The 13,347-nt window shown below is 39.8% G+C and overlaps 1 protein-coding gene across 2 annotated transcripts in view; it reads right to left on the bottom strand.

Annotated features, from left to right (window-relative positions):
- The window catches only part of TTC27 (tetratricopeptide repeat domain 27), a 196,778-nt gene that overhangs the window by 28,891 nt on the left and 154,540 nt on the right, over positions 1-13,347 (bottom strand). For both annotated transcript variants that reach the window (XM_030557129.1, XM_030557130.1), the window contains exon 14: positions 821-919. In XM_030557129.1, the coding sequence (XP_030412989.1) occupies positions 821-919 (99 nt within the window). The remainder of the gene's footprint in view (positions 1-820; positions 920-13,347) is intronic.

Here is a 13,347-nt window from a genome sequence, read left to right as displayed (position 1 = left end):
TGAGATAATTTGTTTTTTAAATTTATTTATTTATTTTTTTAAAGTAAAAATAAGTGAATGCTATCAAGATACTTCTCTTGAAGCAAGGAGGATGAGATAGAGGTTTCTACTCCTCAGGCCAGACCTGCTGATAGAACAGTACAGGCCAACATACCCTTGTGCAAACTCAAAGCACTCTTCCCTACATAACTTACACACAAAAAACATAGGGAGTATAATCCTGCTGGCATCCTGTGAGCATGGCAATGGTGGACACACACCTGCATGATGCACACCTGTAAAGGTGGATCCCAAACACCTCCCAGTTTGTGGGAGACTGAGTTCAATCTCAAATTTAGTCCCAAAGGCCAATTATCTGCCATTTCTTTAGTGAGTGTTTCTAACTGAGATTAGTTCGCCACTTCCACAGAAAGATTAATTAAGCAGCACAGCTGACTGAAGAATGCAGGAGGCTCTTTTAAAGTCTAGAGTGGACTAAGCATTTTAACAAATTATCTGTTTAATAATATGCTCCTTCATGTCAAATTTTTTTAATCAAAAAGAACTTGTGCATTATCTGCTTTATTTTAATGTTATATGACACCATAAAGGACTTTACCATGTGTGGATGTGTGAATGTATATGTATAAAATAGAAAAGTCAAGTATCAAGCAAATATTTTTGTGATGCTTAATGAGAAAATGCATCCTTTATGAATAGGGTAAAAATTGAACAATTAGAACTAAGGCATGAACCACATTTTTTTTGGGGGGGGAGTTTACTGGTTGCTTTCACAAACTATTAAATGAGCGAAAATAAATCTTCAATAAATTGTACATACTTCAGGTTCCAACATCACACAGCGCTGAAATGCTTTGGCAGCACCGTCATAGCCTTCCAAAGCTAAATAGGCACAGCCCAAAGAAAACCACACACCCAACTGAAAAGAAAACAAAGAGAAAGGGAATTCAGTATGTATGTTCTGCCCAAAAGAAATTAGTTAAGATTCCTCCATGCTCAAATCCATACATTTCTTGGTGTTATAGGGGATTGCGCTATATGTAAGGCCCTTCACTTCCAGTTTTTATTTTGTTTAGAATTTTTTTTTTAGTGTTTATTGCATTTGAAAAATTGGTGAAAATTAACTTCAGTTTTCTGGATAATTATTGGGGTTAACGTTGGGGGACAGGGGAGAGGGAAAAAACAGAAAACTAAGTAGTGAAAGCAAAAGAAGTTTACTGATACGATTAATTTTTTTCTTTTAAAACAATTTACAGTTGTTATGCTTGAGATAAAGGGTGTCAGGGTAAATTCCAAAAGTTCTGGGTAGAATAGGTTTTCAGCTTTTTTTTCAAAATGTCTGTTCAAAAGTTCGTTCTCTTGCAGTCTTGGATGTACCAGAATTTAGAACAATATTCCTTCCACGTCATCTGAGCTAGGCAGGACACTGAGGATGAGGAAAGCAATATAGCTCAAATCTGGAAAGTTGGTGTGGTGATTTTTTCAGAATTCAAAATGGAGTGGTGCCACCATTGGCTGGAGAAGGCATCACCATGTAAGTATGGAGCTTGCTTTTCAGGTTAGCCCTTTCTTCATTAAATATATTATCAGAGACCACACTACTACAATGATGGTCAAACAGCACAATAATTTTCCAGAACGCTAATTCGTTCTTAAAAGCCTCAGGGGACACGAGTGACATAGTTCTGCATGAAAATTGTGGAAAGCCTTTCTCACTATTGCTCCCTGACTGAGAAAATGGACATGAAAATTTATTTTTTTCTAGAATCTCCCCAGATGTGCTTTTGTGCAAAGTTCTGCAGTGACACTGTTGACCAGAGTGCCATACGCTTCTGTCTTAGAGAACGTTGTGTCTGCTGAAGAACAAGATTCCAATTTCTTTTATATTTCATACAATGACTGAAGGGTTTTCATCAAAATTTGAGTTTTGTGCAAAGGATTTGCCTAGTTTCTTGAGTAGCTGCTTGAATTTTCAGCTTTTGCACTGCTGAACTCTTCATAATCTTACAGCTGAATGAGGATACTCCATGCCTTCTGAACACTCTGTACAACTAACTACCAACTACACCATCTTTTCAGTACCACGGCAATTGGAAGGCTGCATTCAAATTTGTTCTCTTTCCAGACATCACAGAAGATATTTTTCATTTTACTGGAATACCAAAAAATAGCACTCGCTTCAATTATTAACCTCCTTAAATTAGCCATTTCTGGAATACCTACTGCATGAGAGAGCAATGCACAGTAGATGACCTTGGCAAGACAAACAAAGCAATTCAGGTTTTTCATTCAGCTTTACTTCCTGTGTTACTTTCACGCAGTAAGAGGCAGAGCAGAGCAAATATGACTTGGTCAGGTTGATTGAATTTGGCAGGGATTTTCACAGCCAGGCAGAACTTTCACACAGAATCTCCCAAAAGACCATCACCATCACCAAGGCCTAACTATTGCCCTGAGAAGCACAGGGCGCAGAGAAATTCTCTCATTACGTCATGTCAATCTTGATTTTTCTTCCGTGCCTATGTGAATATTGCTTCCAACGTACATTTACTTCTGTTTTTGCTTTCATCTCTTAGCCTTAAATGTAGTTTACTTTCCAAATGTTCTTTAATCTGGTGAGCCCAGGTGCCAACTTCTATGGCACAACATGGACAGTGCAAACATTCAAACTCACTCCTGTTCTGTTTCTTTTTTAAAACGGATGGGTTTTTTTTTATATTCTGAAAAAGTCGAGATGTAGTTTTTCGATTTTGATCAATGAAAAGTGGAAGCAGTTCACACTGTGAACTGATGCTTAAATGAGGCCTTCTCTGCACACAATTTAAGTACACAGGACAGAGAAATTCAACTGTGTCTCAGAAAAGGCCTACTCCAGCAACTAAAATGGATTGCTATCACAGAGAGAACAGATGGTAGGTGAGGGGTGACTAATTTTCTTGGAGGACCAGTGGGCAGGAGGTACCTGACAGATATGGGGTGTCTGGTATTCTCTAGGTACAGTGGGTGGGGGGTGCCCGGCAGAGGAGGGGGTGCTCAACATTTATAGGGGTCTGTGGATGGAAGAAGGTTACACACTATTTCCAGGGGCTGCAGGAGGGCCACTATCCTCCCTTTCCACATGACATGCTCTCAGAAGAGCTGGGATCAGGTGGGGACTCTGTCTAGATGATATTTAGATATTCATATACAACTTTGTATTACTATAAGTAATATCTTCCAAACAAAATATGGAGCAGTTTTTGTCCAAAGTTTTTTTTTTTTTTAACGATTATGGATATACAAAAGTATAAAATATGTGAGAAATGCTTCATTCTCCACACAAGGTTTGCACTTACAGTGAACAGCACCAATGCACACTCATTTAGAAAAGCAAGTGAACAACACTCAAAAAGGTTTGCATCTTTTGTTGTATTTTGTGAGAAAATTATGTTCATTTTTGGGTCCTGGCTATAAATATCATTGTTAATGGTAGAAAATGTGTTTTGCAGTACAAAATTACATTTTCTACATTAAAATTTTGGATAATTAAAAATGATTTATAGCTGCAAAAGCTATGATGTTACAATATTAAATTTTCCCACTAATTACAATTTTTTTAAAAACCCTAACATTTTTAGAGAGAGAAAACTGCCCAACTAATGTGTTTAGTTTTCTTGTTTTGAATGCAGCAAACTTGTGTTGATAAGCTTCAACTAGCATTACCTACAAACACACCTCTAATCCTTTTTTGTGCAATAATTAGATGTTAAGGTACTGCTTAAGCGAGTAAAGACACTCCTGAACCCTGAGAGTATGTATGCGGGTATGTACCCTACAGGGGCCTCTACTCACCAAGCTGTGTCTCTCCCTTGTCTATACTGCTATTTTTATCAGTGTAGTGTCCTGCTGCTGAAGCTTTCCCCATCGCAGAGAAAGGTTCCAGCAGTGGGAAAACTCTTTCAGCAACCTGCTGTCTGAGTCTTTCCCTGGCACAGGGAAAGACTTCAGCAGCAGGGAAACGCTCCCCCAATACCACCCCACTGCCAGATCCTTTCACTGACAGGTAGCTACACACCACAGTGTGGTCGCAGTATGATTTTCACTGTGGCATGCAACTACCCATACCCTATATGCCATCACAAGAGGTGTGCAGTATAGATTTAGTCTTGAAAAGCCAAAGAAGTGAATGCTCTTGCTAATGTCTGAGTTGGTCAAACAGTAACTTTTCCAAAAGCAGCAACTTAAGATAAACTTTATTATATTTCAGAACAAGTAATCTGGTTTAGATACTGAGTCCTAAATACATTGATAAAACATTTTCTGAGGTCCTTGCTGGTTAAACACTTCCACAAAAAAAAAAAAAAAAATCAAACTGGATTTCAACATTTCATAATCAGCTGGGGAATTGTTCCAGATTCTAATATCTAGCGTAAAAAGCCTCCATCATTCAAAGTGCCAGGATAAGAACAATGAAAGAAAAGGTCACTATTTTTCTAGGAAGGAAAAAAAATTGTGTCAGATTAAGTTATCCTTAATTCATACTGTGTAGCAGTATCTTATTCCACACACTGTTCTTTTGATTTCAACATCACTACTTGTGGAGGAAGGTTTTTATGTAGGTAAAGGTATCACAAATGACCTTGTTGTAACAAAATTAACAGGTCCATTTTCTGCTGGTCTTGTAGCAAGCAGTTCTGACATTAACCTAGGCTCTCATTATGCAAGTATAAAAGTTATTTGTACATACAAAGCGTTACCATTTGCAATTCAGGGCACAGACAAGGTTAGTGACCAAAAGCTGGTAGCTCAAATGAGCGTTGCATCAGGAAGTTCATTATGATGTACATTTCTATCCACACTAGTCTCCTACTTTCAGTTCATTGGCCCCACACCAGTCCAACCAGACCAGTAATTCCCTGTTGTTTATTAATATTAAAATTAATTGATTTTATTCTTTCAAAATTTTCAGTTTTCACTGGGCTGAAGATATCTGTATTGAAAAGAAACACAGGCCTTCTACAAGTCATGGAAGGAATGTGGGTTTGACAGCTGACAGGTGAGGCTTTTGGCATTCAGGACTGTATGGGAGTTGTTTTTGACACCCACAAAGCAGTCGAGGCTTTTGGTATTGGGGAGGGGCTGCATTTGCTTTATCCCACTCTCTACATTTTTGGCAGGATAGAAGGTGACTCTAGATGTGGGACATAGTAAGACTTGAATTCTTCACTCCTCATCCCAGGAAACCTTATTAGGAAGAACCACCCAACCCTGCCCAACATATGCAGGAACACCTAACAATAAAAGTAGTACATTAGCTTGATCTTTCTGCTAAAGCGATCATCCATGAAATACTTAGCTATGCTGACACTGAAAGTATTGTTAGGTTTCTGAGTTAACATCCCTGGGAGACGAAAAGAGAAATTCAAACCTTTCAGGCTCTCTGCAGACTTAGGCAGACATTATTACATCGGTTTATATTTAGTTCACATTTTAAGGCAATCATTGGAGCCAGTCTACAAACTTGGTTTTTAAAACAATGAAAGCTTAGATTCTGGAAAACGATTATCGGTGCTTTTAAAATACATTTATAAAAATCATTGCAGAAGAAAGGTTTGGCACTACTACTATCAAGGTTGCCCAATACTTCCTGTTGTAAGACCCATTTTTCAGTTGCTTAGAACTTTACAACATTAACTATTTTGGCTGAAATTTTTGAGGCTGGGTGTCTCCTCCAGCGGAATCTTTTTAGAAAAATTTCAGCCAACACTGTTCAGCCATTTCTGAAACAGAGGTTAGGGGAAACTATGCTGTTTTCCCATGTTCAATCCAGAGGGGATAAGAGCTGGACCTTGGGTTGGGGAGGGAGTAGACTGGTATAAGGAGCCTAGGGGGAGAAGACTGGGACTGGAGGCTGGAAGTGGAAGGAGAGAGAAACTGACATAGTTTCCCCTAATATGGGACTCACTGGGCAAGAAGACTGGGACAGGAGCAAGGAGATGGAGAGAGAAATGAGAGAGATCTGATGAGGAACTAGATACCGAGAGGAGAACTGGAACTGGCTGGGAATGGAAATTGGGAGTACTCTGATTAGTTGAGGAGATCTGAGAGGGAGGCTGGGACCAGAAGCCAATGGAGACAGGGAATGTGAGCACAGGGGTGGTCACAGGCCAAGAAAGAAACAGACAGATCCAACAAGGAGCCAGGATGGTGGAGCTAGGCTTGCTGAGCAGTGAGACTATGGCTTGGATGAAAAGCCTGAGGAGTGGAGAGTGGGACTGGATAAGTGAGGAAAGTGAGACGGGGTGAGGAGTCAGGGGTGGGACAAAGACAGCGACAGGTTGTAAGGGAGGTGGGGGAAGAGACAGAATGGTCAAGGTTGGGGAAAACAGGCAGAAGAATCAGTGCCTACTAGAGCACAGTCCTCTCAAGAGCCTGGAGTGGAACACAAGATTCAAGAGTCTCAATATTCCTTTGCTGTACACAAATATCTGTGAAACCCACTGGCAATATGTTCCATTCCAATCTCATGCTATTTCACAGGCTTATGTAAGGAAGGAGACTATTGTCTGCTTCATTTGTTGCAGAATCTGGAAGTTGTATAGTGAATGAGGCAGCAGATTCATGTAAAGAAAGGACAGTCTCATGATTAAGACAGTTGAATGCTGCCCTAGAAAACTGGATTCTCTCCATGCCACAGAGTTCCAATATGATGCTAGTACGTCACTGACACCAAACTTTCTATAGGCATCACTAACTGTGCATTCCTCATTTTCTGGGTACCCAACTTGACACCCTGTGGGGTCTGTTTTAAAGAACTGGTGAGCACTCACAACTGGAGCTGAAGTCAATGGGAAATGTGCTTTGAATGATTTAAATACTACATACTTTGAAAAACCAGGTCCTAGGAGTCTCAATTTCGGCACCCAAACTTAGCTGGAAATTTTGACCTTAATTTCTGTGCCTCAGTTCCCTCTTTGTAAAATGGGGGTAATACGCCCTTATTTCACCAGGGTACTGTGGAAAAAATAATAAATCATTTATGAAACAGTCAGATACTATATAGTGATGAGCGTCATAGAAAACACCATGAGGAAATTAATTCTGTCTCAATAGCAGGGGTTGAATAGTGTACAATAAATAAGGCACTGAGCCACACACTGAACAAGGAGAAAACAAAATACTGAATAGCTGCCCAGTAAATAAGAGACCTTCATGTTTTTAACATAGTTTGTGCGTGATTATATATAAACTGAGAAGAGCTATTTGAAAGGACAGAAACTTAAAGCACCTAATAAATACGTTGTTCAGCCTCTATGCTGGGTAAATTAAGGAGACATGGCCTGCAGTGTTTTCCGGGTGATGATGATGCACTCCATTTCATTGTATCTGGGCAAAGCAGCCAATGAGCATACTCAGTATCTGGGTCGATTTAAGAATCTCCAGGAGGTTGCAACTGTTCCTTTCAGATACAGACCTTGTGACTATTATCCATACTTCTGTGTCACTTCTAGATTAGAGTATTAAAAAATACTCTGGGGCTATATCTTAAAATAATCCCTGGTAAATTAAGTATTTCACCGAGAGCATAAGAGATCAGTGCTCTATGATTTGCACTCGCTGCTTGTGGGTTTCTATGTGGAATTTAAAAGGCAGATTTTCAAAAGACAAACTTTCAATGCAAATTAGATGCTTGATTTCTATATACATCTTTGAAAATCTCCCATTAAGGAGTTGGTGTTGACCTGTAAGTTCTAAAAAGCTTAGGACCTACCTACCTTAGGTGCTCCTCAGAATCAAGTCCATAGGCTTTAGTAATGGCCATTCTGACTACTACAGGAAGCAGCCTTTGAAGTTTTTATGCCTCTTTTGTGACCCCCATCAAAACCAATCAATGAATAAATTTCCTTCGATCCTCTGCTGTACTGAGGTAACATTTATCTGTCCTTTGAACATCTAGAAAGAGTACATGTACCTTCTCTGGGTGTTTCTAAGGTGAGTAATGACATTTTTTACTAAGATGAAAAGTGAACAAGTTGCTAGTTTAGAGACACATTTGGCAATATTCTGTGCAGAAAGAATAAGAATTCCATTTTATTGGGCAGGGCATCAAATCGGAGTACTCTGCTGGCTGATGTAATAATTGCTCTGAAGAAAGTGACTGAAAAGTAGCATAAGGCAAACTTTGTCAGAGGTTCAAAAAATAATTTTGTCAAGGCTTGTAAAACTAGATTAAAGTTCCTTTTTGGCACTAGTTTGTTGGCTTGAGGTCCAACTCTCCACTGATTAGAAAAACAGAGATAAGAGTGAACTGTTAAGACTCAATTGAGGGCAGATACCATCATATGATGATAATTTAGGCTCAGATCTGTGTTATACCCAGGAAATCCAAGGCAAGTTTAGAATAAAAGTTCCACCCTGTTTGATTACATAAGTTACCTTTGCCCACTGCCACTCGCTACAAGGCTGGCTGATTTTCAAAGGGAGATTCCTGAGAGTAAGACTTTTACTGCTTTGTTTGAAGCTTTGAAATCCAGTTGCAGTCTATGGCAAGCTGACTTCCAGAGAGATATTGATATGTGACCTATCTGCAGGCTCTCTCAAATCCATGCAGGCTAGCATGATAAGTTATATCAGCCACATGCTTTAGTCTGCCACTTCCAGAAAAGTGCCTGCAGTGTTGTTATAGCCATGGTGGTCCCAAGATAGTAGAGGAACAAGATGAGTGAGGTAATATATTTTATTGGACCAACTTCTATTAGTGCAAGAGAGCCCTTTGAGCTCCATGGAGCTCTTCTTCAGCTCTGGGAAAGGTACTCAAGTGTCACAGCTAAATAAAGGTGTTAACTCAATAGGTGGAAGAAGTCTTATAGACTCATAGACTTTAGGGTCAGAAGGGACCAATATGATCATCTAGTCTGACCTCCTGCACAAAGCAGGCCACAGAATCCTACCATCCACTTCTATAACAAACTCCTAACCTATGTCTGAGTTACTGAAGTCTTCAAATTGTGGTTTGAAGACCTCAAGCTGCGGAGAATCCACTAGCAAGTGACCCATGCCCCACGCTGCAGAGGAAGGCAAAAAACCTCCAGGGCCTCTGCCAATCTGCCCCAGAGAAAAATTCCTTCCCGACCCCAAATATGGCAATCAGCTAAACCCTGAGCATGTGGGCAAGACTCACCAGCCAGCACTCAGGAAAGAATTCTCTGCAGTAACTCAGATCTCATCCCATCTAACATCCCATCACAGACCAGTGGGCATACTTACCTGCTGATAATCAAAGATCAATTGCCAAAATTAAGCTATCCCATCATACCATCCCTTCCATAAACTTATCAAGCTTAGTCTTAAAGCCAGATATGTCTTTTGCCCCCACTAGGAAGGCTGTTCCAGAACTTCACTCCTCTAATGGTTAGAAACCTTCGTCTAATTTCAAGTCTAAACTTCCTAGTGTCCAGTTTATACCCATTTGTTCTTGTATCTACATTGGTACTAAGCTTAAATAATTCCTCTCCCTTTCTAATATTAATCCCACTGATATATTTATAAAGAGCAAGCATATCCCCCCCAACCTTCTTTTGGTTAGGCTAAACCAACCAAGCTCTTTGAGTCTCCTTTCATAAGACAGGTTTTCCATTCCTCGGATCATCCTAGTAGCCCATCTCTGAACCTGTTCCAGTTTGAATTCATCCTTCTTAAACATGGGAGATCAGAACTTCTCAAGGCTTCTCAAGTTATCTCAACTATCACCTCTCCTCGCCTTCTAATTCATATACTGTAATTTTATTGGTGAAGTGAAGCAGTAGCATGAATGGGATTGTATATGTATCAAGAGTTCTCATTGGCAGATTACTTGGCTGCCAATTGTCACTGGAATGGCCACAACCCATTGTAGCAAGACTCTGGCTGTGGAAACGTAAGCCATTTCTAACCTCAGTCTCAAAAACCTGTTTAGAAAGAATAGTCAATTTCTTTATCTAAGAAATCTTTGGGAACACTGGACTCTGTCCACAGAAATCAGGAAGTTTTTGATCAATGCTAGAAAGGAAGAATAGATTCTTAGCAACAGAGAATGTATCATTTATGTAGTTGAATCATTCATAATTTTTGGGAGGAATCTACATTTCTTCCAAGATATTCTGGAACAGAGAATTAACTTCTGGAAGGATATATTTTAGGCAGATCTTTAGAAGGCAATGGAGTATGAAAATCTTCAGTATTCGGGGGGGGTGGGGGGGGCGAAGAGAAGATATATCACTTTGTCCAACTTGTCTCAAACAATTTGCCTCTAAATCTTAGGTAGAGCATCCTGAGGAACAGGAAATTTCTCTCTCCTATATGGAGGAAAGCTGCTCATTTTTATTTTTCTTGGATTGGCTTTCATTTAAAAGCTTTTTTTGGATGGAACACAAAAAATGAAGAGCACCTCTCAGCAGAATGCTTGTTAATTTTACTCTTTAAGGAATGAAACCTGCTGCCCTTTATTAACCAAAACTCCTTGTGCCTTAAGTGAGAATTTTGCCTGAATAATACCAACTGAATTTGACCTGAAATGGTTTTTTTCCCTTTGCATTTCCTGTGGGAGACAGGGACAGGAAGACAAGAATGGATCTTTCTTCCTTTTTTAGCTTCTAATGTGTATATAGTTTCAGTGACCTTGAGTCCTTGCATAAATCGGAATCAAGCTCTGACTCACTGGAATCAAACATGTCATTTAAGCACTGAATCACTTCAGGATCAAAATTCTTAATGCTTCAGGGAAATATTTTCCTACAGGAAGAAGGGTGATTTGTTTGTGTAGAACTACAATTAGCAGTGGTGGTTTTGGTACGATTCTGTGGAAAGACAGGAGATTTGGAGGGGGAGGAATTTTATGCCATCTTCTCATGAACCTGGGAAACAGTTATGAGAAGCTCAATATACAGACATCGAGGAGGGGAAAGCGTATTTAAAATATCTACATCCTTTAAAGGACAGACATTACTGGAGTAGGCATCACACATAATAGTAGCCAAAAAACTGATGCTAGAGAAAATGTACCTCTGTATACAGCGGGGTAAATGTGGGTGGGATCTGACAAGCCACTCGCTTTTGGAAAGAAAAGCAGAAGTCCTGAGTTGCATTAATTGCAGACAGAAATTCTGGTATGCAGAGAAATAGGAAAATAGTTCTATGAATGTCAGTCGCACCCAAAAATAGAGGAGTAAGAGAAACTAATTACCACAATATTTGGAAAGGTGAGGCTGGAGAAGAACTGTCAAACTACTCAAAACTGATATGAAAGATAGTGTTGCAGTCGAGGCATGCAAGAGATCTGGGCTCAATTTCTGGCTCTGCACAGACTTTTCTGCTGACCACAGGCAGGTAATTTAATATCTGTGCTTCACTTTTCTCTCTATACAATGTGGATAATATCACTTTCTTTCTGCCAACCTGTTCTGTCTTGTCTATTCAGATTGTAAACTATATGTTCATTCAGTGCCTAGCACAACAGTGACCTCATCTTGAATGAGGCCTTTAGGTTCTACTCTAATGCAAATTACCACCACCACCACAAGCACAGTAGTGATCATGAGTAAGGGTACAATTCTGTCATGGAGGCCACTGGTTCCATGACTTTCCAGGACCTCCATGACTACTTCTGCATCAGCAAGGCTGAAGCAGCTGTCAATCCCACAGACGCTGGAGAAGAGGCCCGGCCTGAAGAAATGCGGTGGTGGGGGGGGGGGGGGGGAGAAGAGAATTGGCCCCAGGGCTGCCGGAGCAACATTCCATAGGGACGCCAGAGCAGTGGCCTGGGGCCATCCATGGGGCAGCTGGAGCAGCTGCTGGAGGTTAGCCCCTGCACCGCTCCCACTATTAGCCCCCTACCTCCCAGATATTTTTTAGTAAAAGTTAGGGACAGGTCACAGGCTTCCGTAAATCTTTGTTTATTGCCCACAACCTGTTCCTGACTTTTAGTAAAAATACCTGTGACAGACACTTAACCTTAATCATGAGTAACTCTAAAGGCAGACAGAGACGAAGACACTGTAGTTCACTTCGCAGAGATTGCTGTAGGAAGATTAAATTGTTTCTATATGTATTAGAAGTTGGACATAACAGTGCAGAAGACCAGTTTTATTCAAATTTCCTCCCCATCAGAGAAAATTGTTACAAACTGAAGAAAGACTTTAGAAGGCAGACTGTAAAATGGAACAGTAAGGCTGCCAGCTGCTTCACAGATGAAGGTAGCTTAAGGTCACAGATGCTGAATTACTGGTTTTATTTCTTATAGATGGCTCCAGAACTCTCTCTAGCACAGCTGTCTCTGTGACAGTGGGAAGATCTTAATCAACAATCTTCCATATAATCTGCATTAGAACAAGCTTTTGGTATTGCCAAAATAAGCAGGTGAAATGTGTTCCGTGCATTACCTTATAATGCTTGAGAGTTATGCTCAAGCATTTATAGATTTCAACACCAAAAATGCAGAATTACTGATACATCAAGAATGCTTTCAGTATACTGTGAGACAAACAAATGTGAAGATTTAGTTGAAAAATAACTTCAGTGGAAATTATTCAGTTTACTTTAGTCTTGTAAAAAAAAACAATTTCTGTTGAAATACAAGTTTTTATCTCATCAAACAATTGTCACCACATGTAATAAAGTTTAAGGAAGAGCAACTGCCACTGGCAGTGTATTGTTTTCATTTTCCCTGCTAAGTCAAGAGAGAAAACAAACATGCTATGGAGCAGGAATACAAATCTCAGAGCAGGGGAAACAGATGCTTTCTATTTTTGTGGAGGGACGGGGGACAGAGGGGGTGAGAGGGGTGTTAAAAAGAAAACTAGCCATATTTAAAGAAGCTTATCATTAAATTTCTGAAAACCTCAATTAATTCTCCTGTTGTAGTACAGGAGCTCTTTACTAATAATTTACTATTTTTCTTTGGATGCCAGGTAACATTGTTCACTAACCTACTTTCAGCCAAATTACTACAGAATAGCTGGAGTGAACTGCCCAGAATACTTTAGCACAACAAACCTTTCCAAGTGAGCTGCAGGTTCAATTTTAACAATGAATTTCTAGCGTCTCTGAAGGTCTCAGGCTGGAAAGTAAACTATTTAACATTACTATCTCCATTCTAACTACAGAAGTGTGCTTTTACTCAGACTTTTAAATTTGCTTGCAGGTTTTTATACTTTTATTTCTTGGCACAATGACACTAAAACAGTGGTTCCCAAACTTTAACAACCCGTGAACCCCTTTCACTAAAATGTCAAGTCTCCTGAACCCCCTCCTAAAAATGAATGTTTCCAGGGATTTTCTCCCTTACCTGAGGATGAAGTACAAAAGCAATGATCTTGGAAGTATAAAATTTGT

Source organism: Gopherus evgoodei, chromosome 3, assembly GCF_007399415.2.
Source record: "Gopherus evgoodei ecotype Sinaloan lineage chromosome 3, rGopEvg1_v1.p, whole genome shotgun sequence".
NCBI classification, from domain to species: Eukaryota; Metazoa; Chordata; order Testudines; family Testudinidae; genus Gopherus; species Gopherus evgoodei.
This window is presented reverse-complemented; position numbering and strand designations above follow the sequence as displayed.